The sequence below is a fragment of the Engraulis encrasicolus genome, chromosome 8 (assembly GCF_034702125.1).
Source record: "Engraulis encrasicolus isolate BLACKSEA-1 chromosome 8, IST_EnEncr_1.0, whole genome shotgun sequence".
Taxonomy (NCBI): Eukaryota; Metazoa; Chordata; class Actinopteri; order Clupeiformes; family Engraulidae; genus Engraulis; species Engraulis encrasicolus.
Genome location: NC_085864.1, coordinates 19,724,340 through 19,751,998, shown reverse-complemented (window position 1 = coordinate 19,751,998; position 27,659 = coordinate 19,724,340). Strand labels below are relative to the sequence as shown.

Below are 27,659 nucleotides of genomic sequence, written 5' to 3'. Positions count from 1 at the left end.
ACACTTAAGCCGTGTTCACTCACAAGTTATCTTGATCCCTGTATAGAAGTGTACTGTAGTACCACAGCTACTGGACATGACTAGTCAGAAATAAAAGAAATTAAATAAATATTTTACAGTTAAACAGATTGTTTCTCTGGCTTGGCTTCTCCTGGATCATAAACCAAGAACACCTCGTCTCAATAGACAGGTGCAAGCTGCCTGCCTCCAACAGAAATAGGCAGTGACGCACAGACTGAAGGTAGCGTTGTGATGAGAAGTGCTGTCAAAGCCTGTCAGCAGATGGCAAGGGAGGATGTCAATGGCAGAGCCGTTATGAAATGACTTCAAGTGCAGGTGGGTGTCTAAAAAGACAGGAGAGGCCCATCATCTCTGCACTCACAGGGACAAGATGTACAGCTTTGGGGGACAGAAGGACTGCTGACTCTCTCTCTCTCTCTTTCTCTCTCTCTCTCTCTCTCTCTCTCTCTCTCTCTCTCTCTCTCTCTCTCTCTCTCTCTCTCTCTCTCTCTCTCTCCCTCCTGACATGCACGCCATCGACTATGTTGAGTCAGGGGCGATACTGTGTATAATTCTGTCAGAGTGATTCCAAATTGAGTCCGGATCAGTTATGTAACCACACTCAGGGGAATAAGATGCCCAATCTGAAGGCTGAGGACAAGTATTAGGTGAAGAGAGGGCCACCATTCACTTTGAAGGATTCTAGAATGGTCTTCAAGAATGTTCACTTTTGAAAGGTTCTAGTCTAGAATGGTCGTAAAGTGGTAGAATTCAAATGACTTTTCAGTTTCACATACAGTGAAGCCAGGGCTAGAAATGGCTTCTACATTTATTTTTGTGAAGCACATTGAACTGTATGACTGCCTGTATGTGCTGCACAGTTAAAATAAATGTACCTGGTCTTTCCTTGCCCATAATTCCAAAATGGCTTTGTAAAAAGCCTGTTTATTTTTGGCCTTTCTTGGATTGACTATGAATCCCTGGATCTCATTCCCTAGATTTCTAAAGCGTTCTTTTCTCTCCTCCTCTCGCCATCTGTCCTTGGCTGCCTGAAGCCTAGTGTTAGTTATAGATTTGGCTGACCTGCGCAGACAACAGAAGTGTTTACCCACACGAAATAGACAAACACACACACACACACACACACACACACACACACACACACACACACACACACACACACACACACACACACACACACACACACACACACACACACACACACACACACACACACAGACTTTAACAAGCAAGACAGTTGGCCACATATGCAGGCACAAACACAAACACACACCAACCATCAACTGGCAAGTCAGCTGGCCACGCATACACACGCACACACAGACACACACACACCAACTGTGTGCATTGGCTTATAAACAGTAATTAGTCAATCCCAACAGGCCCGATGAGCTTCCATGTGGAACACTGCTGGCTGGATACTCCGAAGGAGACAAAAATGAGCTATTAAATCAAACCTCCCCTCAATCACAACATTACATAATCACATCACTTGTCTGGGAAACTCACTAGAGGCGATACCATTACTGTATGAATGCACTTTGCAATGTCTGGATTCATTTTAAGTAATTTAAACCAGTCAGACACCCTGGGTATATTACTTTTTCTTTTACTTTGGCCAATTCTGGCTACAGTCCACTAGCCTGATTATCATCAACTTTCAAATCTCTTCGAGACTTGGTCTGACCAAGAGCATATCAATTATCATTTTCCAAACGGTATGGTTGACCACCTCCCTTGGTTTGCTACTGGTTGTTTGCTTCCCAACAAAGCGGGAGGAGTTCCCCATTTTTCTGGAGCTCAGAAACGCTATTTGTATTGCTCCAGGCCTGACTAGAATCAATGCCTAAGGTGCTGCGTCACTAGGAGGGCTTGGCCTGGCAAACAGTCCGCTGCAGCCTACCTCCTGTGCGTGAGCATCATGTGAAGTGAAAGAAAAGTGAAAGCCCATTGGGAAACTCCAACTCCCATTGTCATTGTGACACAGCACTCTAGGGCTGCACAAATAATCGAAAAATAATCAAAATCGTGATAACATAGTGAAATCGAACTCATGATTTTAATCGTGATTTAATCGTGGCAATAGTGACCTACTTTTGAGAGCGTCCTTGAACCCAGAACATACTGACAGGCTGGCATTTCTGGCCTGAAATCTGTCCACTTAAGTTTCATGCTATTGCATTTACATAATTATTACAATTCATTTTATTTTGCTCATCCCGTATGTAATTCATTCTTGGTTATATTTCATCTTGTTATAATTTTCAAAAAAATCTGCAAAAATCAATAATCGTGATTAATAATCGTGATTATGATTTTGACTAAAATAATCGTGATTATGATTTTTCCATAATCGTGCAGCCCTACAGCACTCCACAGCACACAAGTGAACACTGCACACTGCACACAATGAGATTGCATTCACGCCTCACCCGTGCAAGGGGCCAGCCCTCAGTGGTGCCCCATGGGGAGTAGTGCGGTGGGACGGTACCATGCTCAGGGTACCTCAGTCATGGAGGAGGATGGGGGAGAGCACTGGTTGATTACTCCCCCCACCAACCTGGCGGGTCGGGAGTCGAACCGGCAACCTCGGGGATGCAAGTCTGACGCCCTAACCGCTCACCCATGACTGCCCATGTAGCCACCACCAATAGACTCAGTGACTCCAGAGAGCAGATATGTGTGGGGGAATGAAAAGTGAAAACAGTCCCCTTTCGATGTTTTGGTTAGGGCTCTTCAGATACTGAAAGAAGTGGTGTCATGCTGGCATGTAGAAAATGAATTCATGCATAGTCTTTACCCTGTCCACACCCTGGGTGCATTCAGTCCAATATGCTGACTTCCGTCCTCCACTTGTGCTGACATGGAGAAAACAATAACGTTTCCCCGGTATCAGCCTAGCCACAACAGTTTTTGGGAGACGGTTCTTCATTCACCATCCCAAATGCAAATGAAGAAATGACATTAGCAGGGGTGACAGTGAAAAAAAATGCTGAGCCTGAACTTTTTTCCCTGCTCTAACGACGACGACAAGATACTGCATAGTGACATAACGTATGCCTATTTTGACACATTATTCAAATATTTAATAGCCTGTGTATGACCATTATTCAAGCCTGATAGTAGAAGAAAACCCTGAACCTGCAACAGTTTCTGAGATAAGAATAACCTAATGGCTAATTATTATCAATGTTTTTATTGTTGCAAACTCTGTCAAGCCTGAAATCAGGCATGGAGCCTGAATACTATCAGCCCTGTATTAGAATTGTGCTTTTGCAAGAAATTGAATTCATTTTCTGTCGTCGGTGACGTCATTATGAGGTCACAAGCAGGCAAATGAGCAAGGAAGGACAGAAGTCTGCATATTGGAATGCACCCCATGTCATAGAGTCAGCAACAGTCACACGCATCCTCCGTGTCCCTCCTGTGCGTGAGCACCACGTAGCCATCACAAATACACTCAGTGACCCCAGAGAGCGGAGATTGATTGCACAGGCAGCTGTGTTACACAACACTCTCACAGCACAGCAGCCAGTGGCACGCACACAGTCAAGGTCATCAGCAGAAACCGCATCATCTTGCACTTTCACTTTCTTCATCTCTCTCTCTCTCTCTCTCTCTCTCTCTCTCTCTCTCTCTCTCTCTCTCTCTCTCTCTCTCTCTCTCTCTCTTGACACTCACACTTTCCCCCTCTCTCTCTATCTACAGGGATTCCCTTCTCAGGTCGAGGGGGGTAAAGAGTGTGGAGAGGATGGGGGACGATGACTGTGACTGTGCGATTGCATTACAACATTTATAGTCATTTAGCTGATGCTCATCTAGAGTGGCCACCAATGACTGAGGTACAGTGCAGGGACAGTGGTCCTGATGGAGAGGCATGGGAGGATTGGTAGATAACGTCAGACATCAGACAAAGGTACCTTTGGATGTGGAGGAGCCCACAGAGAGATGGAAGTCCTACTCTGTACATCAGTGGTTCTCAACCTTTTTTGCACTCTTGACCTCATCATAAGCCTCCCAACGGCCTCATGACTTCGCCATAAACCTGCCAACACCCCCATTAGTATTGAAAAATAAAGTAGTCTAATGCCCCTGAATGTGTACTAAAACCCACCTCCACTCAGCTGTATCTGTCTCAACGCCCCCCTTGGGCTCCCAAATGCCCCCTGAGGGACTGGTAGCCTGGAAAACCCCATGCTGCTACCCACGATCGTTCTGATCTGAAAGACAGCAATGATGTTCATCCCAAAGCACTAGTCTGATGTAGGGAGCCAATCCAATGCGTACAGGTGTGCATGTCTGTCTGCAAGTGAAGGGTATCCTGTCCAGTTTCTGAAAACTCTGGAAAACACTCTCATTTCCCCTGACCTTCCTTGTCATGACTCTCTGTATGCCTCCACATCAACAGGGCCTGTTCATTCTGTGTATCTCTATGTCAATCCTGCACACTCTCTCTCCCTCTCTCTCTCTCTCTCTCTCTCTCTCTCTCTCTCTCTCTCTCTCTCTCTCCCTCTCTTCATGATGCCTTTCATCCATGTTGCCTTTGACCGCCTGTCTTTTATCTGTCTGTACATGACTTATATAATAATATAATATCTACATGTCAATCTCTTCTTCCACTTTACCCACCTGCCCCCTGCCCCCTGCCCTCTCCCTCTCTCTCCCTCTCCCTCTCCCTCTCCCTCTCCCTCTCTCTCTCTCTCTCTCTCTCTCTCTCTCTCTCTCTCTCTCTCTCTCTCTCTCTCTCTCCCACTGTCAAGAGGAACACACACACACACATCTTTCCCTATACTATTCATCTCGGGTTGTGTCACATCTGTTTCCACAGAAGGCTCTACAGTAGAAACACATAACAATAATAAAACATATGCAGCCCATAAAAAGGCATCTGGCATGGTGACCCTGACACCAGCAGCATCTGTGTGCCCTGGGGTGACTTAGAAGGTGTTAGAGGCCATTAGAGTGGCAACACTGTAGCACACGCACCAGCATCACGCCTCACATGCAACCATGTGACCAGCCGCAACCAATCAGATGGCCACAGCATGCTGAGACAGGAAGCTGTGACAATGGCAATGACTCAGCAGACATGTGGCGGGCAAGGAGAGGTGTGTGTGTGTGTGTGTGTGTGTGTGTGTGTGTGTGTGTGTGTGTGTGTGTGTGTGTGTGTGTGTGTGTGTGTGTGTGTGTGTGTGTGTGTGTGTGTGTGTGTGTGTGTGTGCGTGTGCGTGTGTGTGTGTATGCATGCGCACACGTGCGTGCATGTGTGTGTGCGTGACTGTGTGCGTGTGCGTCTGTATGTGCGCGCACTCACACGTGCATGTGCATTTGAGTGTGTACGTGAGAGAGTGAGTGTGTGTGTGAGAGAGAGAGAGAGAGAGAGAGAGAGAGAGAGAGAGAGAGAGAGAGAGAGAGAGAGAGAGAGAGAGAGAGAGAGAGAGAGAGAGAGAGAGAGAGAGAGAGACTTGTAGAGAACAGGAGGTTAGGTACAGTAGGTAAGAGAGGGGTGATGGCACAGCAAGGTGTCCGTTTCCGTGCCACACAGCAAATACACCATGATGACACAGAATACTGGAATAGCCACATGGCACCATACCACAATATCACACACCTCGTAGGTTATAGTGTCCAAGACATAACACAGATGTCCACGCACTTCAGCTCCCTGATAGGGTAGTGGGGCTTAGGTGGTAGAGGAACCTGTTCGGCAACCAGAGGTTTGCAGGTTCGTGCCCCATTCTGTCTGTCCTCATTAATGTGTCCTTGATCCAGACACTTAACCCCAAGTTGCTCCAGGTGGAAGGATGGTACCCTGCATAGCAGCCACTGCCACTGGTGTGTGAATGAGTGAATGTGAGGCATACAGGTCCTTCTCAAATAATTAGCATATTGTGTTAAAGTTCATTTTTTTCCCCATAATGTAATTATAAAAAATAAACTTTCGGTAACACTTTATTTTAGGGATACATCTATTAGCACTAATACATACAATATTAATGCCTTAGTAAGTAACTTGTAAGGCATGTACTAAGCAAAATCAGACAGTTGTTAGACATTTATTCGCAAATGTCTTGTTCATGCACAATAAGGGATGTATTACTAATATAACCTTAGTAAGGACCTAGTAGACCTAGATTTCTATTTATGAGTAAGCAGTAAGGGCCAGAATACAATGTGTATAAGCTCCTGGTACACTGTGTGAACAAACCCTGAACAGTGTGAAAACAGATGTGGAATAAGGGTCCCTATTCTAAAGTGATGCATTGCTCAGCCCAGATGGCTTAGGGCCCCCACACTACCTAGGGCCCCCACACTACCTAGGGCCCCCACTCTACCCCCCCGGGAAGCAAAGTGTAAGAACATTTCTGGATCAGCAGTAGTCTCATTAGACATGTAGATCTCCCTTATTATACTCAATGTGCTAAAGAGTAATTGGAAGCATTATATAGCAAGGATTGGACGTAAACTTCTCAATGACGGTGTGGTGGTGAGATGTCTTTTTTTCCACACCAATTAGTTTTAATTGTAAAAACCCTACAATAAATGCAGAATATAACGATGAGTAATAGTTTGGAAGCGAAACTAAGCTATTCCTTTGTGATAAATAAGTTAATGTTTGAGAAACTTAGCTCCAAGAAGTGCAGTGCATGATGGGTACGGCCTTAGTCAGAAATGCAATGCATGGCCAATGCAGCAATGATAATATTTCTGTTGTTACGTACATGGCAAATTGTTTGGATAGCATCTAAATTTCACGAGTGAGGGGAGGAGCTAAGAACATAGGCTCAGAGCTGGCTAGGTTGTCTGTTGGCCTAGATTGCGTACCCATCATGCACTGCACTTCTTGAAGCTAATGTTCTCAAACATTAACTTAATTATCACAAAATAATAGATTAGTTTTGCTTCAAAACTATTATTCTAATGTTCTGCATTTATTTTGGGGATTTTTACAATTAAAACTCAGTGGTACATAAAAAAAATTACATCTCACCAACCCACCGCCATTGACAAGTGTACGTTCAATCCTTGCTATATAAAGGCTCCTGTTACCTCCTTCACACTGTTTGTCAAAGACAAAACTAGGTAGCTTAGCTGAGTAGGTGTTAATCATTTGATTTACCCTTACACTTTGTAGATCAGAGGGCCAGGTAGTGCGGGCCTGGAGGATGTGGGGGCCTTAGGTAACGAGGGGGACTTTGGTAGTGCGGAGGCCCTGAGCCATCTGGGCTGACCAATGCATCACTTTAGAATAGGGACCCTTATTCCGCATCTGTTTTCACACTGTTCAGGGTTTGTTCACACAGTGTGTCGGGAGCTTATACACATTGTATTCTGCCACTTACTACTTACTAATAAATAGAAATATAGGCTTACTGGTCCGTACTAAGGTTATATTAGTAATAAATCCCTAATTGGGCGTGAACAAGACATTTGTGAATACATGCTTAACAACTGTCTTATTTTGCTTAGTACATGTCTTACAAGTTACTTACACAGGCATTAATATTGTATGTATTAGTGCTAATAGATGTATCCCTAAAATAAAGTGTTACCAAACTTTCATATGTTTTCCATTCATTGCACAGCAACTGAAATATTTCAGGTCTTGTTTTGTTTTAATATTGATGATTTTAGCATACAGCTCATGAAAACCCAAAATTCCCATCTCAGAAAATTAGCATATCATGAAAAGGTTGTCTAAACAAGCTATTAACCTAATCATCTGAATTAACCAATTAACTCTAAACACTGGTAAAAGCTTCCTGAGGCTTTAAAAAGTCTCAGCCTTGTTCATTACTCAAAACCGCAATCATGGGTTAGACTGTGTTTAACATTGAAGTCAATGGCAGTGGCATTGCATGAGGGTTATGAAAGTCCAGATATCATAGATGCTTAGCTGTCAGCTGTTTTTTGTTCTTTGATCTGGTGACCAACACTTCCCTCTTCATTATACTCCATAGATTTCCATACCAAGTTTTTCTATTTTTGTTACAAATGTAATTCTATTTGCCAGAAATGAAACCCCATTGAAAGTCAATGGAATGTTCTGTCTGGCAAATAGAATAAGATTTGTAACAAAAATAGAAAAACTTGGTATGGAAATCTGTGGAGTATAATGAAGAGGGAAGTGTGGGTCACCAGATCAAAGAACAAAAAACAGCTGACAGCTAAGCATCAATGATATCTGCTTTCATAACCCTCATGCAATGCCACTGCCATTGACTTCAATGTTAAACACAGTCTAACCCATGACTGCGGTTTTGAGTAAGGAACAAGGCTGAGACTTTTTAAAGCCTCAGGAAGCTTTTACCAGTGTTTAGAGTTAATTGGTTAATTCAGATGATTAGGTTAATAGCTTGTTTAGACAACCTTTTCATGATATGCTAATTTTCTGAGATGGGAATTTTGGGTTTTCATGAGCTGTATGCTAAAATCATCAATATTAAAACAAAACAAGACCTGAAATATTTCAGTTGCTGTGCAATGAATGTAAAACATATGAAAGTTTAATTTTTATCATTACATTATGGGGAAAAAAATGAACTTTACCACAATATGCTAATTATTTGAGAAGGACCTGTAATATATAAAGCGCTTTGAGTGCTTGAAGGAGTTGAAAGGTGCTATATAATGCAGTTCATTTACCATTTACTTCTACTTATGCTGCTCAAGGTTGCGATGTGTTACTTTTTTATTTGACTAATGTTGCCAAATAAAAAAGTAAAAAATTGCAACTTTGAGTGCCTCAGCATTTTTCTACCTGACATTTTGACCATGGTCTTAAACAAACAGACAAGCAAGTCTGATGCAATTCGGTTGACTTGCAGTATTCCAACTCTCACATGCTTACATTAAAGTCCAGAGAAGTATTGATTGGAAAATGTAACATTTCAAAAGACATTGACAGAAACATAAATCTAGGGTTGTCAAGGGAATGTGATTTATGCCATTATGCCATTGACTTCAAGTCACTTGACATTTTAGATGCAAAAATCCAGCAGATACATTTTTAACCCATTGACGCCTAAGGCACCTGCAAAAAAGGGTGTTGAATGCCTGAGCCCTTTTTAAGGAAAGCTGCCCTCAGCCAATAAAAGCCTAAATATCGCTTCTGAAGCACATAAAAATATGCACTAAGTTGCATTTAAACGCTAAGACCCTCATCTTTCATTAGAATGTGTTCATGCATCTCAACCAAACAGAGATTTTTAATAAAGTTGTCTCAAATCTCATGAGCCTGAATGTTGCGTAATGCAGCTCCAGGCGCCAGGGCCAATGTTGCAAAATGCAACATCAGGCATCAATGGGTTAATGCAATATGAATCCCCTGTCATGGAAATAATATCATCAATAATGTTCTCTAAAGCCTTGAAACCTGAAGCCTGGTTTGCAAACATGGTCCATGCTGGTGAATTAAGTGAGTGGACTGCAGCTCAATAAGGGGCAAAACATACCAAAACGGAACGGAACGGTCGCGAGACGAACGCGGTCTTTCTGCTTAGTTGTGCGCGACCAGTCCTGTTCAAAACCTCCTCACAGCCAAAGCTAGCGTGATACTTTACCATTCATTTGAATGAGACACCGCCGAGACACCGTGAAAAATACGCTCGAGTTCTATTTTCCAAATGCAGCGCGGCGCGGAGCCGGCTCCCGCGCCGCTGACGCCCGACTACCGCCGATTGGTGTGTAAGGACAGATATGTTTCAATGTATTTTCACCGATGCCGGTAAAAAAACACGGCCGTTCCGCGACGCTTTACCGCCCTGGTGTGTAAGACCCCTAAGGCATCAACACACTGAGATCTCTGTCTACTTGAAGAGTGCCAGGGCATGGGAGGGCAGGGCAGTGATTTCTTAGCCTGGCTATCACGACTACAACTGTCATTTGGGCTGGCCAATTTGCCATGTCAACTGATTTCATTGAGCTTACACATGTCCATGAAATGCCTCCGTGTGCTATCGGCTGAAGCTGGAGTCAATCAGACCCCCATTTCCGGGACTGACCTGCTAACGGAAATGGTGCGTCATTGTCTACTTAACCCATTGATGCTGGATTGCTGAGTATTATACGCTGCATTGACGCTGCATTGAGGCTCATGACATTTAGGTTTCTTTTATTGAAAATGTGGGTATGCTAGAGCCAACTGAACACATTCTAAGGCAAGAGGAGGATCTTATCTTTTAAATGCAACTCATGTCTTTATGTGCTTCGGAGGCTGAGATATATAAGCTACGTTTGTACACTACTACTACTCTACAACTACATTCAGCTACTACTACGTTCAGCTACTACTACGTTCAATAACCCGTAACTCTCCTCTAATAGAGCGGTCTTATGAGTTCATTCTTTTAGCAAAACAAAAGGCAGCATTGTAGTCAGTAAGCCATCCCCAACCCGCGTGCCAACCAAGCAGAGTCCTGTCAACCCTTGTCTTGTCCGGGTGACAGTCTCTCTGCCCTGCCTGCTTTTAGCGCTGGTGTATTAGGATGTGTGTGCGTGTGTGTGTGTGTGTGTGTGTGTGTGTGTGTGTGTGTGTGTGTGTGTGTGTGTGTGTGTGTGTGTGTGTGTGTGTGTGTGTGTGTGTGTGTGTGTGTGTGTGTGTGTGTGTGTGTGCGTGCGTGTGTGGTCAATAGATCAAATGTAGGCAACAGTAATCTTATTGGCAGCAGCCTGTCGATAGAGAAGCAGCATGTCACTGAAGATAATCAGTGAATAGTGGCCAATGGGAATTAGCATGGCAGTACAGTAGGTGTTTATGAGGTTAATTCGCTGCATTGCTAGCCTAGTTCACGCCAGAAGGTGTGTGTGTAGCTTCGGCGCCCCCTGGCCAGCGCCGAAGCTACACACACACACCGCCTGGTGTGAACCAGGCTATCGCACTGCTCCCTTGGGGCTGCAAAGGCAAAGTGCAGTAACTATGCCGACATTGACAAAACTGAGAAAAAAGCCTTGGTATTTGGTTGGATTTTGTAGTTTCTGCAAATTTGACAAAGCAATATCTCTAGTATGGGACAAATTTGGACCACAAGGCTTTGTCACAAGATAAAGGAGGTCTTATGAAGAAAAGGTACTGCAACTATGCTGCTCATTGAAACTGGGCTGCCTATTGCCAAATTTGATCTTTAAATGAAAGTTTACTAAGTAATAAACAAATATTTTCTAGTATAGTCCAAGTACAGTCATTTTTGCAGCTAAAAATGGCTATTTTTGGAAATTCAAAATGGCGGACCATGGAGAAGATCCCCCTTTTCATGAATGAAAAGTGCAATTTTTCCAGTCATAATGAATACTTCGAATTTGATGCTGGTGGTAAGTATTCATGAAAAAGGTAACATTAGTGAATGGGCAACATGAATTCTGGAAATAAACAACTAAAAATCTCACACAGTGTCCCTTTAAGAATCAATTTTGACAAGTCCTGTAGTTACTGCACTTTGCCTTTGTAGGGCATCATAACTGATCCAAAAAAAAGAAGCTCTGGGCTCGACTGGTCTCCCCTGTAGGAAGTTCCTCTGTCTATCCGGTTCCACAGCCCTGATCCATGCTATCCTCCATCATCACACCCTCACCACATGACAGCATCACCGCCGCACCTCTCTGCCGCAGAGGCTGTTCCCTAGCAACCAGCTCCACCAACCACATCACCATAGTAACCAACCAAGGAAAAAAAACAGGATTTCTTTTTTTTTAATGGCACCCACGCAACCTCAAGACAGACTAATAATAGGCATCAGACTAAAGTTCAAAAGGTGGTTTCTGTGATTGAAGATTATTGTCTGATTTAATGGCTTGCGCACACGCAACAGGCGCACACACACACACGCGCGCGCGCCCACACACACATGTTCACAAACACACACACACAGACAGACAGACAGACAGACAGACAGACAGACAGACAGACAGACAGACAGACACACACACACACACACACACACACACACACACACACACACACACACACACACACACACACACACACACACACACACACACACACACACACACATACACACACACAAATTCCATGTGCCTCATTTTCCAGATTGGTACAAGCCTGCTGAAAAGCCCTGTGGGGAATGCAGTCATTATCTGGAATGGGGCTCAATTAGGCTTACAAAACGTAATTGTTTGTACTATTCTGTTTTTTTCACATTTCACGTCCTAATGAGTTTGATTAATTTTCTTTCCACAGCCATGTATTACTGTATTCTATCTTTCAAATAAAAAGCCAGTGAATAGAGTGAGTATAAAACATTTGTGTGGACTGAGAGGCAGACGTTAACACAGGCAGACGTTAGGAACTGAAAGTTCTGAAAGTGAAGAGAGACTGCACACTCTTTTCCCACCGGCCTGTGCCACCACTGTGCGCTACTGTGCCCAACTTCTCTGTGCCCCACCTCACTGTACCTCCACCGTGCCCCACCTGCCTGCGCCACCACTGTGCCACCACTGTGCCACCCACTTCTCTGTGCCCCACCGGCCTGTCTCACCACTGTGCCCCACCTGCCTGCGCCACCACTGTGCCACCACTGTGCTACCACTGTGCCACCCCTGTGCCCCCCACTTCTCTGTGCCCCACCGACCTGTGCCACCCCTGTGCCACCCACTTCTCTGTGCCCCACGGGCCTGTGCCACCACTGTACCCAGCTTTGCTGTGCCACCACTACTGTATCGCCATTGTTCCACCACTGTGCCCCATCACTGACTGTGCTCCCACTGTGCCCCACCGACCTGTGCCACCCCTGTGCCACCCACTTCTCTGTGCCCCACCGGCCTGTGCCACCACCACTGTGCTCCACTGTACCCAGCTTTGCTGTGCCACCACTGCTGTATCGCCATTGTTCCACCACTGTGCCCCATCACCACTGTGCTCCCACTGTGTCCCAACGGCCTAGGCCACCACTGTGTGCCCAATCTGCATCTCCGGATTAGTGGGTCACAGAAGTGTGACATCACTGGAGGGCAAACGGTCGGTGGCAAAGGTACTGTACAATTCCCCAGCCACCCACATCTCAATCACATCTCATCCCATCATCACCCAAATCCCATCTCATCTCATCTCATCTCATCTGATGTAGTCTTATATCTCACTCAGTACTGCCTTTAAAACAGGCGGACACTCTCACACAGATAATTACCAAGGTAGCCCACTTTCCCTATCCATATGCACACACACACACACACACACACACACACACACACACACACACACACACACACACACACACACACACACACACAGTCTTCTCTCTCTCTCTCTCTCTCTCTCTCTCTCTCTCTCTCTCTCTCTCTCTCGCACACACACACACGCACACACTCACGCATGCCACATGCACGCACACACACACACACACACACACACACACACACACACACACACACACACACACACACACACACACACACACACACACACACACACTGTCCACTAAGCAAAGGCCCAGGGACACTAAATGACCTACTGCCACTGCATACAGCGTACGGCATCACAGCTCTCCCCAAACTGCTCCATCTCTCTCAGCTCTCTCAGTCTGACATCGGACAAGACGCGTTGTTTTTTTCTTCTTTTCTTTTTTATGGCGTGTGGCATTTTTATGCCCGATCATCAGTCACTGCGCTAGGCTAGGCTGCATCACAGCACACACAATGGCTCTCTGCAGACATGCAACAAAGGAACCATTTGGAGTCAGAGTCCATCAATGTGTGTGTGTGTGTGTGTGTGTGTGTGTGTGTGTGTGTGTGTGTGTGTGTGTGTGTGTGTGTGTGTGTGTGTGTGTGTGTGTGTGTGTGTGTGTGTGTGTGTGTGTGTGTGCATGCATGCGCGCGTGCATGTGTGTGTGTGTGTATATGCGAGCGTGCAAGTGTACATGCGTGCGTGCGTGCGTGCGTGCGTGCGTGCGTGCGTGCGTGCGTGCGTGCGTGCGTGCGTGCGTGCGTGCGTCCTGATGGCGAAGGGGTGTGGATAAGGAAATCGCATGTCTTATGTACAAGAGAACAGGTTGTGCCAGTAAGGGGAAAACATGACTATTAGCGCTGGGGGAGGGAGGGCACCTACTGGCACAGTCTGGCCTGGGGGAGTGTGGGGGTGACATGTGGCATGGACCCTATAGCATGTCCTACACCATGTAGGGACAGAGATATGGGGGTTTACGAGCACAGCATTTTGCCCCGGGCCCGAGGCCCTCTTGTATAAAAGGGCATTGATGTTGGGGGCCCTATACAGTTCGCAAGTCACCCAGAAGCACATAGTCTTTCTTCTTAGCATTTACTGGCTGCAAAGCCATGCATGATAAAGGATCCCCATCCGTGGTGGGACCTCAGCTACAGAACGCATAGCCATGGATTCAGAGTTTCCCCGAACACTTTAGTATTAAGATAGTAGGGGTGTAACGGAACACAAAAATCACGGTTCGGTACGTACCTCGGTTTTAGGGTCACGGTTCGGTAAATTTTCAGTACAGTATATGCGAACAAAATAGAAAACCATTTTCTTCCTCAGCTCCTTGTTAATTTCACCAAAATACAAATGAAAAAAGTAAATACATTCAACCTGCTACTTTGGGTCGGAGATTTCATCAGTGTAAGAAATAGCACTTTCTCCTCAAGGTTTCACAAAGACCAAGCCTCTACACCTGTTTTTTTCTTGCATTCTCTTTCAGGGTTCTGCACGAGCCTCTGCATGTAGTAGCTGCATAATGTAAAAACATGAACATAGTAGCCTTTTACTCAATCTTTCGGTACTCGGTACAGCACTGTTCGATTCGGTACAGGTCTTTTCAGTCGATACATCGGTTCAGTTCGATATCGTTACACCCCTATAAGATAGCCATCTTGACTACAAATACCACATTGACTAGATCCCCTGAAAAGATAAACACTTTGGTTTATTTTATGAATGTAATTTCACCAAAAAATCTAACTATTAGGGGTGTTCGTATCATATTTCATATGAAACTGCACAACATACCCGTAGCCTTTTCAATTGTGGTATCACAACGTGTCTCTGATAGCGGCCGAGCCAACCACACCTTGACTAGCGGAAATTCTGCAGGGGATGTATGGATGTATGGATGGATGGATGGATGGATGGATGGATGGATGGATGGATGGATGGATGGATGGATGGATGGATGGATGGATGGTTCTAGTGTTAGTAATGCCATGCCATGCTTGATAGGACATTGAGGAGGGGGGCATTGTGAGAGGGAGGGCAAAACCATGTGTGACAGCCATTGGGTGGGAAAGACACTAGCATGAGCAGCATAGGCTTGGCTGATTGGGGGGTAGGACTAGGAGGGAGACTGCTGAAGGGCATAATGAGGCCTGACTGCAGGTGAGGGGGGTGGGGGGGGGCATACACATAAGGGGAGTAAGGGGAGACAGGCAGGACAAAAACCATGCCGACAGGGCTGGGGCAAGGCATGGAGGTGGGATGGCACAGAAAGACATACAAACGCAGACAGAAAGACAGACAGACGGACGGACGGACGGACGGACGGACGGACGGACAGACAGACAGACAGACAGACAGACAGACAGACAGACGGACAGACGGACGGACGGACGGACGGACAGACAGACAGACAGACAGACAGACAGACAGACAGACAGACAGACAAACAGACAGATTAACAGTCTGATTGACGGGGAGGGTGTCAGTGGCACATACAGGCAGGCAGACAGACACACTGCCACACAGTCAGACAGAGACAGATAAACAGGCTGGTTGGCATGCAGGGTGGCACAGACAGGCTGGCAGGCTGGCAGGGAGGCGCAAGGTCTGGAGACGACAGAAGGTCAGAGGCTCAGTCGGCCTCTCGCTGAGACCAAAGCAGTGGAAAGGTCAGTAAAGCAGCCATCCGAGGCTGATATACTCCAGCGCTCCTGTCTCTCTGTTGAGTTCAGCCATAAGAGCCTGCTATGCTCTAGTGCCCCTGTCTCTCTGTTGAGAATATGAGTTCCTCCCTTCTGGAAGACGCTTCAGAAAGCATTGCTGCTGGAGAAACAAATAGGCTACAAACACTCTTTTCTGCCCTATTCGATATCACTACTCAACCGAAGGAGGAAAAAATAGCCCACTACTACAATGCCATGTTGTGTTTTTATGTGTCTTAATGTGTGTTTATAGGTTACTGTATGTGGATTGTGGATAGTTCCATAGCGAAGACACATTTCTGTGCAAACATACAATGAAGTTTCATTTGATCTTATCTTATCAGTTATATGCCATTAGAGAATGTTGTACTGTAGTGCCCCTGTCTCTGCAATCAGTCATAAGAGAATGATCTAGTCTAGTGCTTCTGTCTTTTTAAATCAGCTATGAGAGAATGTTCTAGCATCCCTGTCTCTATTGAATTCAACCATAGGAGCCTGTTTACACGGTATTGTAGTTCTGTCCCATCTTCTGCTTAAAATCAGCTATCCAAGACTCTTGTACTGTATGTGGGTTAGTGACGTTTCAGCACTAGCACATGTTAGGGCGGCGCAACGACAGCCAGTGCCACTATTGTATGGATTTTTGTTTGTTTGTTTGTTTTAAGTGGACTATCTAGGAGGCATATTAATTGCAGCATATCAACCACCAATTAATTAATGGTTTTAGACGCTGTTGTGCCACTTGTCGTCTGAGCAAAAAAAAAATATTTTTTTCAAGGATTTCCCCTGAAGTTGCTAATTGCATACAACAACTGGGTGCCCTGTGGGTGTGCCGGTTCCAATAAGTAATCTAGGACCAGTCAAAGAGAACCTCTTGTCTCAATCCAAAAGTACGTAACGTTTAGTGCACAGAAAGGAGTGTTTTTCCATCCTTACGCCCTAACCTTCAAGCCTGGTTGAACAACCCGCCTTGTATGTGGACAACAATGGCACACACTACACTCTGCACACATACTCCTAAACTCAAAAACTCAACTATTTTCTGTGTCTGTGCAAAGGTTAAAACTACCTACAAATTATTTTGCCTCTGTCCTTTTTTCCTTCTTGTCTGGTTTAGAGTGAATGCTGTGTTATGTAATTGTGTACTTTGTATGTTTTGACATTTTGGAATTAATTTAAAAAAATGTTTCTCACAAAAACAATACTCACAAAGACATTCCTTGTCTTCGCTGCGGTGGATGACTGATGACATCATACTTAAGGTACAGCACACCAGAGCACCACAGGTACATCTAGATAATTAGATCTCTACTGCTCCCTCTTACACCACAAACAATGGAACAGGAAGTACTAGCCTGGTTGGAAATTAGGACAGTAGTTGGAGACACACATATTTGCAAGGCTGCGGGCGCACACACACGCACACACATACTGTATGCACACACACACACAAAACACAAGCGCACGCATGTGTGCACAAACACAGACACATGCACGCACACACACACACACACACATACACAGATGCACACACACACACAACACAAGCGCACACACACGTACGCACACACACACACGCACCCCCGTGCATGCGCACGCACACACACACACACACACACACACACACACACACACACACACACACACACACACACACACACACACACACACACACACACACACACACACACACACACACACACACACACACACACACACACATTCCTAATGACACACACATCAATGCATTGTTCCCTATGGTGTTTGCACTCACTTATCCCCTAAAAAAGAAATAAAATTAAAAAACCACAGATTAATATACACCCACATCCCCCACCGTCCTTTTAACTTAAAACGTGTCTAGTCTAAATATGGACACCAAGCGCCCCTCACACGCCTGGAGATGAGAAGAGGGGCGTTTAGAGGAGAATGTGTGAGATCAGGACAGGACAGTAGAGGACAGGAGAGGACACACACACACACACACACACACACACACACACACACACACACACACACACACACACACACACACACACACACACACACACAAGGAAGCTGACGGGATGTTAGACAAAGGGGTCAGTGGTCTTGGGTCCCATGGGAGAGAGGGCCCAAACATTGGGTTTTCACTACATGGTATATGTATTGGATGGGGGTACCGTTTCCGATTACACTGTCCTGGGCCGAACAAAATCTGTCAGCGTCCCTGCACACACACACACACACACACACACACACACACACACACACACACACACACACACACACACACACACACACACACACACACACACACACACACACACACACACACTGCCAGCACATTTTTTATTTTTTTTTGAAAGGAGAACATCCTGGCCCCTATCGGGCCGCCTATGACGTAAGCAGGAACACCACCTCTCTAGCTCAACACAGCAGACAGGGCCGGATTAACGCACTGGCTAGATATGGCTGCAGCCTAGGGGCCCCCCACCTGCCAGGGGCCCCCCACCACAGGCTAGATATGGCTGCAGCCTAGGGGGCCCCCACCTGCCAGGGGATTCAGCCCCTGATTTGCCAAAAGTGAAAAATAGCGGAATTGTGACAGGATGCAATAATGAGAAATTCATGTACATTTGTCGCAAAATTTGCTTTGCGGTGGGGCCCACAGCAACCTGTAGCCTAGGGGCCCCAGGCCATCTTAATCTGGCCCTGTCAGCAGAGAAGGCGAAGGAGAAGGAGAAGGAGAAGGAAACCAGGGCAGCAGCAGTGCACCGTGCCGCTGTGCTAAAATCAGATCATCGCTACCGTACTGATGCTGGGGGCTGCTTGCTGCTACAGCTGGTGGTGAGAAGGAGGAGAGGAGAGGAGGGAGGAGAGGAAGGAGCAGGATCAAGCATGGGAAAGAGGTAGCATAGTGGAAAGAAAGAAAGAAAGAAAGAAAGAAAGAAAGAAAGAAAGAAAGAAAGAAAGAAAGAAAGAAAGAAAGAAAGAAAGAAAGAAAGAAAGAAAGAAAGACAGGAAGAAAGGAAGAAAGGGAGAAAGGGAGGAAATGAAATAAAGAAAGAAGAAAGAAAAATGAAAAAAAGAAAGAGATAAAAAGAAGAAGCAGCAGACACATGCCTGGGAACTATCACTTCACTCAACATAAGGCCACACTGGGCAACACCGATAGCCAGCCTGCCAGCCAGACAGACAGACAGGCAGACAGAACCATGTGGAGGCAGGGATAATGGCCCACTGGAGCTGAGATTTTCAGATCACTGTCCATACAGTTGGAAGGAAGGAAGGCTGTATGGACGGAAGGAGAAGGAATAAAGAAAGAGTGCAGACACATATGCGTGGGAAGACAGGCAGACTGCCTCTCATTCACTCCCCCATTCACGCGTAAGACTCTCCCTACATTGGCCTGATACAGACAGACATAACAGACAGCCTCATGTGGAGACAGACACTATGAGCCTCCAGGCATGCCATTTACAGATTAACATCCAGTGGTGGTCGTAGTAGATATTGGTTGAATAAGAAAGAGGAAAAGAAGGAAGATAAAAAGGAAGGAAGGAAGGAAGGAAGGAAGGAAAGTCGTGGTTCAATGGTTAGGGAGTTGAACTGTAGATCACAGGGTTGCAGGTTCGAATCCTGCCCCCCTGCCAGGAGCAAGGAACTTAACCCCACATTGCTCCAGGGAGCAATATCTGTAAGTCACTATGGATAAAACGCGTAATGTAATGAGTAATGCAATGTAATGTAAAAATAAGGAAGGAGGGAAAGAAGGAAAGAGGGAGGGAGGGAAGGAAGAAATGAAGAAGGAATAAAGAACGAGTGCAGACACATGCATGGGAAGACACACAGATTGCCACTCATTCATTCACTCCCTCACTCAGCACACTGCAAGGCCAGACTGGGCCAGCTCTATTGGCTAATGTAATGATAGAGACAGGCAGACAGACAGCCCCATGGGGAGGCAGACACAACACAACACTGTGACCCCTCTGAAGCTGCTGTTTCTGGGGCTTTACCAACCCCGAGCTGGGGGTTCAGTAAAGAGCCTGGAGCCTGGAAAACTACTGGATGACAGACAGCTGCGTGTGGTTCAGTGACAGGACAACAGAATTGGGGGGACAATAGATGCAGATGAGTTCCCTTTCATGTTAGTTTATCCTCGAAATGCTGCAAATATGAATATGAGCCTATTCAGCTCTCCAAGGATTAATATGCCTTGTCCTCTGTTGCCAGGAGGATTCAGTCGCATACACATACGCATACACGCATGCACACAAACGCGCGCGCGCGCACACACACACACACACACACACACACACACACACACACACACACACACACACACACACACACACACACACACACACCGCCTCACGAAATGGGGGGGATTTATGTGTCTAAAATTGGGACAGGCACATACACTGCTCCCACAGCTGCCTTGAAGCAACCCAGAAAAATATCACAAAGGCTGTCAACCAGATAATGCTGCATATCCTCTTGTCTGCCTACAAGGTATTCACTAAGACAGTAAGAGACTGTTGGAACAGTAAGAGACCAGAACATTAAAGACCAGACACTGGCAGGGCAGATGTTTAGGAGATGTGAGGAGAGGAGAAGAGAGGAAAGAGGAGAGGAGAGGACAGGAGGGGACAGGAGAGGACAGGAGAGGAGAGGACAGGAGAGGAGAGGAGAGGAGAGGAGAGGAGAGGAGAGGAGAGGAGAGACTAGGAGAGACGAGGAGAGGAGAGGGGAAACTAGGAGAGGAGAGGAGAGGAGAGGAGAGGAGAGGAGAGGAGAGGAGAGAAGAGGAGAGGAGAGGAGAGGAGAGGAGAGGAGAGGAGAGGAGAGGAGAGGAGAGGAGATGGGAGACAAGGAGAGGAGAGGAGAGAAGAGGAGAAATGTTGGCATGAAAGTAGGCTATGGCATGGTACAATGGCTCAAAGAACCATGGGTGAATTGTGAAATGTCTTCAATATTAGCACTTTGAAAAGGGGAAGAAAGTTACAGCTGTTTAATGGCTTTAAATGTGTGTTTTCCACCACATCATTGGCCGAAGTCCAGCTACAACATTATTTTTCATTCATACCTTAAGGGGATGTTTTACTTTGTTAAAGAGCTTTCACTTGTACAGAGAGAGGAAGCAAAAAATTAAACAACTGAAATGGGCTTAGTCTTCTTTGTCTAGAGCGCAGTCTAGTCCACAGCCAGACATTGCAACCCTCGAGGCATGAACGTTAGGCAACGGCGCCCCAAGGCAGCGGAGTAATGCACACTTCAGCTGTACTTGAGGGAGTTTTCGATTTGGTAGCTCAGAAGCCAAACAGTTGCACTCCTCTCTCCTTCACAGAGTGTGCCAAGCTTGACTGCTATTGGCACTAGTCTGTGCACTAGTCTGTGCACTGACACTACAATACAGGGTTCTATCCTTGACTTCCAATACAAACACACAAAGAATTGCACTATTTACAATACAACATTCTCAGCATAAACACGAGCCCTGGATTTGGACACACCCGAAGGACCTAGAAGACCATGTTTTCTTATGGGATACTCCACTTTGATTTGATGATTTCACATAATTTGATTCAATTACAAACTTAAGGCAGCAGGGCAACTTACTTTTTTAACGTTTTTAACGTTTAACTTGTTTGCAATGTTGTACAGCTCACCCCTAGCATCTTTACTTGAAGGAAATTGATCCTACCATTTTCCCGTCCACGGTGTAGAGCCTCTTGACGACTCCCGAGTCCAGCTTGACGGCCTCCGTGATGTCGGTGAGCACCTGCTCGTAGGAGTGCGCCGTCTTCTTGTTCAGCAGGATGCGAACCGCCCTGCGGGGCTTCACGCCGCTGCGGATGATGGTGACCAGCTTGGGCCGGATGAAGTCCCGGCCCTCCCGCGACTCGGTGGAGCTGGCCTTGGCGGTGGCCAGGGAGGTGGGGCCCCGCGACGCGGCTCCCACCGTCCGCACGTTCACCGACCAGTTGGGGTTCACGTTCTTGGTGTACTCCAGCGGCTTGAAGGGTTCGATGGAGCCGCACACATAGCTCTCTCCTGTGCATATATAAATTAATAATTAATTAGATAATAAATAATAGTTAATAAATAGTTAATTCAACAACTAATACTGTACTCTTTTCTTCTCTACTACTACTGCATCAACGAGCAAGAGACACAAGATTCAACAATCAAGATTCAATACGTTTCAATCAGCCATATCAACACAGTCGACAGGAATTTGTTTTGGCACACCCCCAACATCAAATACAGTAGGCCTACATACAACCAGTGACCGGCAAAATGGATTCATTAGTTACAATATAGAGCCACATATTCAAAAAGACCTTGCTTTCCCTATTCGAGTCAAACAGGTGATCATTCAACTAGCTAATGACCTGGCTGAATTGGAAAGCTAAAACCTGGTCATTTGAAATATACTGTATGTGGCACTGGATTGTAGCTTATGAATTCATTTTGCCCATCACTGCATACAATGGACAAAGTACACAACAGGTGCTTATAGAGCTTGATGGAGCCACAGACTCTCCTGCGGCTCAATGAGCAATAAACACAATGAAGTTAATAGTGCAAAGGGCAACTTTTTGAGACATGCTTCCAGGAAACGAAATGATGGGATGTTGTCTGGGCCATTTATCACGATAAAAACTGTATCCAAAGAACTTGATTAGTTTAGTATTACGGTATTATGAGCAGTCATTTGTAAGTGGTAAGGTGTCGGACTTTTAGCCCAAAGGTTGTCAGTTCGAAACCCGACCCGTCAGGTTGGTGGGGGGAGTAATTATCCAATGCTCTCCTCCATCCTCCTCCATGACTGAGGTACCCTGAGCATGGTTCCATCCCGCTGCAATGCTCGCTTGGGGTGCCATTGCAGGCTGTCCCCTAGCACATGTGTGGCATACATGCACTTTCATTGTGTGCAGTGGTGGGCTTTCGCTTTCACTTCACTAGTACAGTATTTTCAATGACTAGTACAGCAGAACACTGGTGGAATGATGCTCATTATTGGCAACATCCTCTCCCACCCCTCATAGAAACGTGCGTGGATATACAAGAGGTACACATTTCCTTTACCTGAATCATCATGAGTACAGAGCTGATGATAATGACTAGTGGTGTGCATTGGCACTGCCCTCACGATTCAATTCGATTCCGATTCGGGAGGTAGCGATTCGATCCGATTCGATTCAATTCTACGATGCATTGCAATGCATTACATTTCTACTGAAAGCAATGCAAATGTTTCATCAGTCATGATAAGGCAATATGAGTAGTTAGATACTGAGCAACTATTGGCTGTTTTCTGTATTAGTCTATCAGTTTTCAATGCTTTGAAGTGCTTTTATTTAATTTAACATTCATTTGCTCCTAAAATATCCACGGAAGTAATTGAAACTTAAAAAAATGCTGCATCGATTCTGGAACTTGCCGCATTGAATTGGATCGTCCATGCCCCGCATTGCATTGCATCGCCGAATCGATTATTGTTGACACCACTAATAATGACCTCGCTAAATAATTAGACATGTCTTCATGTGACTCAGAGGCCGGTGTCTGCAGCTGAGAGTATGCATATTCGTAAAGGAGTTAATTTGTCTGTTTGTTTGTCTGTTTGCTTGCTTGTTTGCCTGACTGATTGATTGATTAATTGATTGATTGATTGATTGATTGATTGATTGATTGATTGATTGATTGATTGATTGATTGTCTAGTTATGCTTATGTTATAACTAGTGCTTGCTAGTAATGTGATTATAGCCAATAGAGAGCAAATGGGAGTGGGAGAAAGAGAAAGAGAGAGATTGGTTTGGGAAATGACCCAGGGCAGTCTCGAAGCTGGCTCCTGGGTAAGCATGCACAAATACCCCTGTATGGCACAGGTTTGTTAGTGCAGTACACCACAGCACCACCCATTAGTAAAGGAGCTGATGTCATATGATGAGGGTCATAAACAGGTGATACACACACTGATGTTTGCCTGCATCTACAATCACCTCTAAATGCCAATCCCAATAACAGGTAAGTACAGAGAGTGCCGAGAGTCAGACCTCCTTCGTTTAGCACTTGTTCCAATCATTCACAGACAGGAAGACCAATTAGGAGCATTAAGACATGCTCAGTCAATTGTGCACATTCCAACTATGTAATAGCGCACTTTTACTACAATATGCACTATCATCTTACTACAGTAGACAGTGCAATGTGCAGTAACTCAAGCGAGTAAATGTTTCATCTTCTTTGCCTAGGGTTTCCCACCGCTGTGTAGATATACACTGTCCATGCATTAGTAATGCCGTTTAAATGGCCCAGTCAGGATAATGGTCAGGAAGCATCCACAGCAGCTATGTATCCTTGCAACTTCAGCCATTAATACCGGGGATGGGACATGATGCCGGTAAAGCTGAGTAGTGCAGAGTAGAGCAGAACAGAGCAGAGCAGCGCAGAGTGGCCTGGGACAGCTGGCTTACACATATTTAATGAAGTGGCACAGAGTAGTACAGTAGAGTGGCAAAGCAAGCGGGGTCAACCTTTATGACAACATCCACCTCCCACCTACTTTATTATTGCGCAATGTGCTTACTGTTACCCTATGACTGGGTCATGGCTTAGATCAGCCGTAATGGTGATTGGCCAGCCAAGTGGTCTCTACATGGGCCTTATGGCCAAGACTAGACTGAGAGATGGAGTGCACTGTGCTGACCCCTCTGTCTCTGTCTCTGTCTCTCTCTCTCTCTCTCTCTCTCTCTCTCTCTCTCTCTCTCTCTCTCTCTCTCTCTCTCTCTCTGTCTCTGTCTCTGTCTCTGTCTCTGTCTCTCTCTCTCTCTCTCTCTCTCTCTCTCATTGGCTCTATTTTCTGAATACAACTCACAGCTGCATCACAGCAAGCCAGAGGGGGTTAGCATTGCAATTGCATAGGGTGAGAAGGTCATGTTCAAGTGATATGACTGAAAGATTCAAGCAAGTCTCCTTAACTAAGCAGATCATGCCGCAGGGTGGCATTCAGTAAGATCACAAGATCTGCATCTATATTGCACTGAATGGACAACTTCACCAAATGGAACATGCATGGAACATGATGGTGTGATTCTATAGGATAGGCTATGTGCTGAGGAGCCCTTAGCATGAGTGTGCAGTTGTTGCTCAAGAATAGTTTTCCCTCTGGGTCTACAACACCGTACCGTAAACAGTATCTGCCTGCCTGCCAGCCAGTCCAAATCTGCCTGTTTTTTTCCTACTGTGGAGTATGTATTGTCTATATATTGCGTGGTAGTTTGCCTGACTACTCTGCCCTACAAAAGGCAAAGTGCACTAAATACACATTTTGCCAAAATTAAGTTTAGACTGAAAAAGGACTTCATAACACCTCCTTTATCTTGTGACAAAGCCTTCTGGTCCAAATGTGTCCCATCTTAGAAATGCTGCCCTGTCAAATTTGCGGAAACTACCACACCCACACACATACCAAGACCTTTTTTTCTCAGTTTCAATGATGGCGTGCAGTAGTTATTGCACTTTGCCTTTGTACAGTACTATCACTTTCCGGTATTTCCTTACTGTATTTTTACAGGCCTATTCAGACCACTTTTATGAAAACTCCCCGCTGTGCGCCATCCCTTCTCATCCAACTCCGAGACTGATTTTTGAAAACAGAGGCCGGTTTAACATATTGGTAGTCAAAGGCTGTCGCTGCTGTGCATGACTGGTGGGTACTGTATGTCTCTGTTCCCTGCATCACTGAACACTTCACTGCAATGCAAATGGGGCTTTAGACACCGGTCGTGTTTCTGTCAGATCTGGACAGATATGTGGAGCGGAGGAGCCAGTGCATTCATACTCACACACTTTCCCATCTCATCAACCCTGAGATGCTCCCTGGATTTACTGATGCTGCTTGTCATGGTCCAGCTGTCTGAATGACTGTTATCTACTCAGACAGCCATAACCAGACATATTATGGCCTACATGCATGAAGGCGAAAGCCCAACTGGGAAACTCCAACTCCCATTGTCATTGTGACACAGCAATCCACAGCACACAAGTGAACACTGCACACAACGAAATTGCATGTATGCCTCACCCATGCAAGGGGGCAGCCCCCTAAGGCACCCCAAGGCAGCAGTGCGGCGGGACGGTACCATGCTCAGGGTACCAGTCATGGAGGAGGATGGGGGAGAGCACTGGTGAATTACTCCCCCCACCAACCTGGCGGGTAGGGAGTCGAACCGGCAACCTTTGGGCTACAAGTCTATAACCGCTTACCCATGACTGCCCTAAATGCAAGTGTAGTGGGGGATATCCCAGATAGCTGAAGCCTTACCCTCCTCCAGCTGATCCATGCTGGTGATCTTCTGTGACCCATCAATCGAGTATATCGTGCGCACCCCCTGAGGCAAGTTCACATTGTCGGACAGAGAGCGTGTCAGGTCAGCCAGCAGCGCTTCGAAAGACCTGAAGCGGTCCTGCGAGATAGCGTACACAATCCCATTGAAGTACTTGTCCCCATTGCGGTAGAAGCGGACCTTCTTGGCTTTCTTCTCGGAGCTCAGGGCTTGGAGGGTGCGGGTCCGGTACAGGCTACAGTGCGCGCTGTGCGTGGGACTGGGCAGGCCGTTGGCTCGGGATCCCCCGCGGGTAAACCTCTGCGCTTTGTCCCGCTCGTCAAAATGTTCCAACTCCATGTCGCCCTTAGCGCTGGCTGGACTAACCTTGTAATAACCTACAGTGAAACACACACAATGTCCATTTGTTCCGTGAGTTAATTGATATGCACGCAGCCTGTATAAGCTATTGTCATGGTGCCACACAAGCTAAACAGTCAACCGGGGATTTGAGAAATGCTGATCAATCAAAATGGTAAGCGTTTGGTGGCAGTTTCATATTCACGACAGGACAGACAAATACAACTTTTGTGTTTTTCTTCTAACGTGAAGTGCTTGAAATAATAGCAAACACGCCCAAGCTGTCTCGGATATCCACTGCAGGACAGAGAGAACAGACCATCCCCAATCTGTGCACACTGACACCCAGCAGAAAGCGCAGGTGTTCCATCCCATTAACGCATGCAGAATTAAAAGGCAAAAACACACCCTCTTACCTCAATACCCTTTCGGCTCCTCTCTGTCTCTCAGAAATGAATCCAGTTAGGCTACTGCATGCAGCGGCTCGGGTGTCTGTGGTCTGGGGAGGGTTTGGTATATGGTTAAGGCAATGTGGGGGGAGAATGGTGTGCCTCTCTGGCTCTTTGTTGCCCTGTGGCTTCACTGGTGTTCTCCGTGCGAGACGGAGGAGGCTGGGCTCGGGCTGGGCTGCAGCTGGTGCTCGTCTCCTCGTCGTCCCCCTCCTGGGCTGGCGGTGATTTACATTGGCCCGTCCCTCATTGAGATTCAGGGATACGTATCATCCGCCCGGCACACGCACCACGCGTGCACACGCGTTGCTTTTGGCCGGTGTCGCCACCTTGGATGAGGCTGTGCTGTGATGAGCTGGGCTGGTGGTGGGTAACCCAGGAGATGCGCTTTTATTAGGACGCGGCGTTGCGTTAATCCGCCCAATCAAAGCTATCTACGGCTGTCCGGGGTCCCGTTTGAGAGGTATCAGCTTGTCTAAACACCAAAGATTGTAGCCTAAAAGGAAAAGGATTATCAGGCTAGCAAGATGGTTTCATTATCATAAAAATAACCGTATCAAATATGGCTTTTATGGTAATCGTTAGGCCTATGGCTTTATGGATGTGTTAAGTACTGTTACATTTCCTTC

General features: G+C 46.0%; 1 protein-coding gene across 1 annotated transcript in view; it reads right to left on the bottom strand.

Moving 5' to 3' along the window:
* LOC134453569 (serine/threonine-protein kinase DCLK1-like) overlaps positions 1-26,581 on the bottom strand; it is a 97,762-nt gene extending 71,181 nt beyond the window's left edge. Inside the window, exons 1-2 of the mRNA XM_063204347.1 lie at positions 26,221-26,581; positions 21,590-21,939 (exon numbers count right to left, since the gene is read on the bottom strand). Of these exons, the coding sequence (XP_063060417.1) occupies positions 21,590-21,939; positions 26,221-26,581 (711 nt within the window). The remainder of the gene's footprint in view (positions 1-21,589; positions 21,940-26,220) is intronic.
* Positions 26,582-27,659: the final 1,078 nt, after the last annotated feature.